At 41.4% G+C, this 5,368-nt stretch overlaps 1 protein-coding gene across 2 annotated transcripts in view; it reads right to left on the reverse strand.

Annotated features, from left to right (window-relative positions):
• LOC124480616 (hemicentin-2-like) overlaps nucleotides 1–3,639 on the reverse strand; it is an 8,741-nt gene extending 5,102 nt beyond the window's left edge. The window contains exons 1-8 of one of the 2 annotated variants that reach the window (XM_047040109.1): nucleotides 3,436–3,639; nucleotides 2,898–2,957; nucleotides 2,441–2,488; nucleotides 2,048–2,329; nucleotides 1,402–1,692; nucleotides 1,011–1,292; nucleotides 373–663; nucleotides 1–263 (exon numbers count right to left, since the gene is read on the reverse strand). The exon at nucleotides 1–263 is cut by the window's left edge and continues 19 nt beyond it. In XM_047040109.1, coding sequence (XP_046896065.1) covers nucleotides 1–263; nucleotides 373–663; nucleotides 1,011–1,292; nucleotides 1,402–1,692; nucleotides 2,048–2,329; nucleotides 2,441–2,488; nucleotides 2,898–2,957; nucleotides 3,436–3,598 — 1,680 coding nt within the window. In that variant the 5' untranslated portion in view covers nucleotides 3,599–3,639. The remainder of the gene's footprint in view (nucleotides 264–372; nucleotides 664–1,010; nucleotides 1,293–1,401; nucleotides 1,693–2,047; nucleotides 2,330–2,440; nucleotides 2,489–2,897; nucleotides 2,958–3,435) is intronic. The other variant, XM_047040110.1, reaches the window with a different exon arrangement.
• Nucleotides 3,640–5,368: the final 1,729 nt, after the last annotated feature.

Here is a 5,368-nt window from a genome sequence, read left to right on the forward strand (position 1 = left end):
GTCAACACTGTATTCTGAGTGAAACTGATGGCTGCCTCTTCTGACTCTGCACCAGTATGTTCCAGCATCCCCCAGTTCAGTCTTGATGGTGTAACTGCTCTGACTGGTGTCTGAGATGGGCAGTGGTGTTCTTTGGGAGTCTTTGTACCACAGATATTCCCAGCCAGTGGAGACATCCACTTTACAGGTGAAGGTGACCGACTCTCCAACATACATCACCTCAAAACCTGGATCCTGGCTCAACTGGGGCTTGGGCTTGGATGCTGGTTTTACGGTAATTAACAAAAGCAATGTTCAACATAGTCATTACAACTGATTAAGACCAATAATTACAATCCTGATCATTTTGAAAACCATGAAAATATAGCTCACCATACACAGTCAGAGAGACTGATGTGCTGGATTCAGTGGTCACAGGCCTGGTCTTGTGTTGTCCCAAACAGCTGTACTCTCCAGAGTGTTTCTGTTCAGCAGAGACGATGGAGAGAGAAGCTCCCTCTGAGTTGATGGAGACAGTCTGGTCTGGTCCAACCTTCTGTCCTCCTCTGGTCCATGTATATGTCCAGTCAGAGCTGTCCTGAACCCCACATTTCAGCTCCACTCTCTCAGAGGGGAACACATCCCGCCATCCAGACAGCAGATTCAGGGATGGGACTGGGACAGCTATGGAAAACATCAAATAATATATTTTGGCAAAACTGGACTTTTTGCCCATGTTATCTACAGATATGGTACTTTTGACACCGTTTCTGCTTAATTAGTGGTGGTGATTGAATAGAAAAAGACAAATATTAAACTATTCCAAGAGGTCCATGCAGTCAATATGTAAATCTAGTTCAATTGATGCATTGATAAATGACACAGAAACTATAAGCAATATTACTGAATTATATTTCAATCATGTATACATCTTTGGGAAAAGTTGTACTTTGTTGATACATCATAAATAATATGAATACAGTAACTATATTTTTCCCACCCTTGCTAAAGTCCTTTGATATTTAACTTACCTTGCGTTTTCAGAAGGATGTCAACACTGTATTCTGAGTGAAACTGATGGCTGCCTCTTCTGACTCTGCACCAGTATGTTCCAGCATGACTCGGTTCAGTCTTGATGGTGTAACTGCTCTGACTGGTGTCTGAGATGGGCAGTGGTGTTCCCTGGGAGTCTTTGTACCACAGATATTCCCAGCCAGTGGAGACATCCACTTTACAGGTGAAGGTGACCGACTCTCCAACATACATCACCTCAAAACCTGGATCCTGGGTCAACTGGGGCTTGGGCTTGGATGCTGGTTTTACGGTAATTAACAAAAGCAATGTTCAACATAGTCATTACAACTGATCAAGACCAATAATTATAATCCTGATTATTTTGAAAACCATGAAAATATAGCTCACCATATACAGTCAGAGAGACTGATGTGCTGGATTCAGTGGTCACAGGCCTGGTCTTGTGTTGTCCCAAACAGCTGTACTCTCCAGAGTGTTTCTGTTCAGCAGAGACGATGGAGAGAGAAGCTCCCTCTGAGTTGATGGAGACAGTCTGGTCTGGTCCAACCTTCTGTCCTCCTCTGGTCCATGTATATGTCCAGTCAGAGCTGTCCTGAACCCCACATTTCAGCTCCACTCTCTCAGAGGGGAACACATCCCGCCATCCAGACAGCAGCTTCAGGGATGGGACTGGGACAGCTATGGAAAACATCAAATAATCAAATAATATATTTTGGCAAAACTGGGCTTTTTGCCCATGTTATCTACAGATATGGTACTTTTGACACCGTTTCTGCTTAATTAGTGGTGGTGATTGAATAGAAAAAGACAAATATTAAACTATTCCAAGAGGTCCATGCAGTCAATATGTAAATCTAGTTCAATTGATGCATTGATAAATGACACAGAAACTATAAGCAATATTACTGAATTATATTTAAATCATGTATACATCTTTGGGAAAAGTTGTACTTTGTTGATACATCATAAATAATATGAATACAGTAACTATATTTTTCCCACCCTTGCTAAAGTCCTTTGATATTTAACTTACCTTGCGTTTTCAGAGGGATGTCAACACTGTATTCTGAGTGAAACTGATGGCTGCCTCTTCTGACTCTGCACCAGTATGTTCCAGCATGACTCGGTTCAGTCTTGATGGTGTTACTGCTCTGACTGGTGTCTGAGATGGGCAGTGGTGTTCCCTGGGAGTCTTTGTACCACAGATATTCCCAGCCAGTGGAGACATCCACTTTACAGGTGAAGGTGACGGACTCTCCAACATAAATCACCTCAAAACCTGGATCCCGGCTCAACTGGGGCTTGGGCTTGGATTCTGGTTTTACGGTAGTTAACAAAAGCAATGTTCAAGATACAGTCATCACCACTGATCAAGACCAATAATTATAATCCTGATTATTTTGAAAACCATGAAAATATAGCTCACCATAGACAGTCACTGGTTCCAAAGACAGGCTTGGGGTCACTCCGGTCACTGCGAACAGAGAAGTGGATATGATAGGAAACTTTTCAAATGTCAGTTATTGAGGAGAGGATGTTTGTAGAACAGAAAGCAGAACCAAAATAGAAAAAATATACGTCCATGGATTACAGAGACAAAGCAGCCCTTTCTCAGAACAGCAAAGCTGTGATCAAATGATGTCAATTCACTTCATTAATCATAAAGGAAATTCAAAGGTGTTATTTGCGTCATCACAAGGCTGTCTTAGGCCCTTGTGGTTATGTTGAATGTCTACATATCTTGTTGAGCAAAATGATCATGACACTCCAGTCAATTTGATCAGGAGAAAAAGAGAAATAAATAATAAGACAGAGACGAAAGAAAGAAAGAGAGAGATAAAGAGAGAGAAAATAGTAGTACTAAAGAGCAGTGTTCCTCTTACCATCCTGTTGTGGTGTAACGTGTCTATGATCTTGGGCTGAGCAAAGACCAACTGAGAGCACTGCAGAACAGGAAAGAAGGACCATTAAATGTTTATATTTTGGGGGGGATTCCACAAAACAGTTACATTACCAGACCTAAAACTCACCATCGGAACTAAAAGGTATACTGATTGGTAGTTGTGGATGTATTATTGATTCTATAAATTTTTATCGCACTAAAACTGGAACTTACAGTGTCATTCAGTATTATTGTAGCTTAAAAAACAACAAGTCATTAAAACTATTTTACACAGAGTAAACAACACAATTTTCTCACACTATTGCACTTTCGAGGATTATGTTCTTACATGCTCTTTTGGTTCCACCCTTTGGCACTTATTTGCTTTTCACAATATATGCTTCATGTTTTGGCTACCAGCAATGTTTTGGGGAATATCTTTTTGTAAAGCTCTCTCTTGTAGGTCGCTTTGGATAAAAGCGTCTGCTAAATGACTAAATGTAAATGTTCTCAAAAATGTTTAAGAAATGATAACTTACTGAAGATGAGGAGCCTATCAAGACACATTTTCCTCTGAGTGTCTCTAAAGGCGAGGCACACCCAGCTTCTCTGATCTGCATCTGCTGTTCGCACTCCAAACTGTAGTGTGCTTCTGCTTGCATGCCGTGCTGTTGTGTGTATGTGTGTGTGTGGTGTGTGCATGTTAGCAGTGCAGTGTGTGTGTGTGTGTGTGTGTGTGTCTGTGTGTGCGTGTGGTTGTGTTGTGGGTTATGCATATTTCCAAGCTCACCTCAAACTTTCAGCAGACATCTGCCTTTCTGCCCTAAACATGTCTGACACTTATTTGTACGAAACAGGAAATGAATGTTCAACCATACCCATTGTTTTTTCTATTTAACTTGTACTTCTGGACTTACGATCAGCTAGAGATAAGGGAACAAATCAAAAGCTCAAGGCCAGTGACACAACTATCTAATAAAACCATTTGCTTGTGAATCTGCAACAAACAAACTGGGTCAGGGCACTGAATTAACACATTTCTAGTCACTCACTGAATCAAAATGCAAGACTTTAGACTAGAAGCTAGGCTGACTGTGGGGAAGAGTTGACCTGATCTTTAGAAGAAAGATCCAATCTAGATCAAAGTCAATAGAAGTCTATCTTTACAACTGTCACATGCATTTGGAACATCAGACCCCTGCATGATGGGTGTGTTCAGAGTGTGAAAAGGATGTGGAGCAGAATCAAACACCACATCCTCCAGACCTGTGGATGGCTGATTCATGAGGCTTTCCACACACAGAGAAAGTAGAGAAGAGAAAGAGGTCATGTCACCAAATACAGATTAAAACTAAAGTAACAAGCCTGGCTTGAACATTCAAGAAGTAGACAGTCCATATATTTGTGTACAAAATTTAAGGTGTGACAGTAAAAAGTTGGCAGAAAAATAAATAGTGAAGTAAAGTACTGATACCAGAACAATCTTCCCATCTCTGAGTGAGATAAAACAGGTGGACAGAAAAGAAGAGAGAGAAAAATATTGAGAGAGAGAACGAGAGACAGACTGTGGCCGAATCCCAATACTCCCCCTTCCCCCTTTCTTCTGAAAAGTCCTGCTTCCTTCAAATGCGTTTTTAGCGTGGGCTGGTGGGCATAGGCTACTTATATTGTGAAACGTTAACAGCATATCTGAGATTATTTCATAGGAATGACCCTGATTAAAATAAAGAGTAGTGTCATGACTCTGAATTGTAAACATTATGTTTCCTCTTTCCTTCCAACCAAAACGATCAAGTTCATGATAATGACAGAGTTACGTGGACTAGTTGTTTGGCTATCCACGTTTAACACGCAATTTATGCTTTTGCATACGTAGCCTATGCTACATGCTTCGATACCCAAATAAATGTCCTGGTGCACGTAACTCTGTCAGGCTATTGCATTTTGTACTTCTGTTGATCAATTTCTTATTTCTTGTTAGTTAGCTTACTGCATCCAATCAGCGCTAAAGGGTAGTTGACTCGTATTGGAGGGGGGGGGGGTGTTTTCATTTGGGGGATGTAGGCTACTCATATTAGGGGGTGTGATTTGCACTTCAGGGCCACCGTAGTAACCGTAGTAGCCCTAGGAAATGGGACGCCACTTACATTTACTTTTAGGCTGTTTATCAATCCAAAGAACGCAGAGAACGCAAGTACATTCTTTTGAAGAACGTTCTGGCAAGCGTCCTTGCGAGAATGGTCTTCTCCCCGCCCATAAAAAAAATTTGGTCGGGAAGTTGGGTCTGGAGGGTGTCGTATTTAGCCTGGCTGCCAGCCCAACTTCTCCCCGCCCAAAAGAAATTTGTTCGGGAAATTGGACTAGAATTATGAGTATGACAACGTCAGGCTATCTCGTATTGGGGAGAACTACAGAAAACCAGAATCGGGATGGACCAATGAAATTGCCAGGGCGGGCTTTATACGATGATGG

Source organism: Hypomesus transpacificus, chromosome 18 (genome assembly GCF_021917145.1).
Source record: "Hypomesus transpacificus isolate Combined female chromosome 18, fHypTra1, whole genome shotgun sequence".
Classification (NCBI taxonomy): Eukaryota; Metazoa; Chordata; class Actinopteri; order Osmeriformes; family Osmeridae; genus Hypomesus; species Hypomesus transpacificus.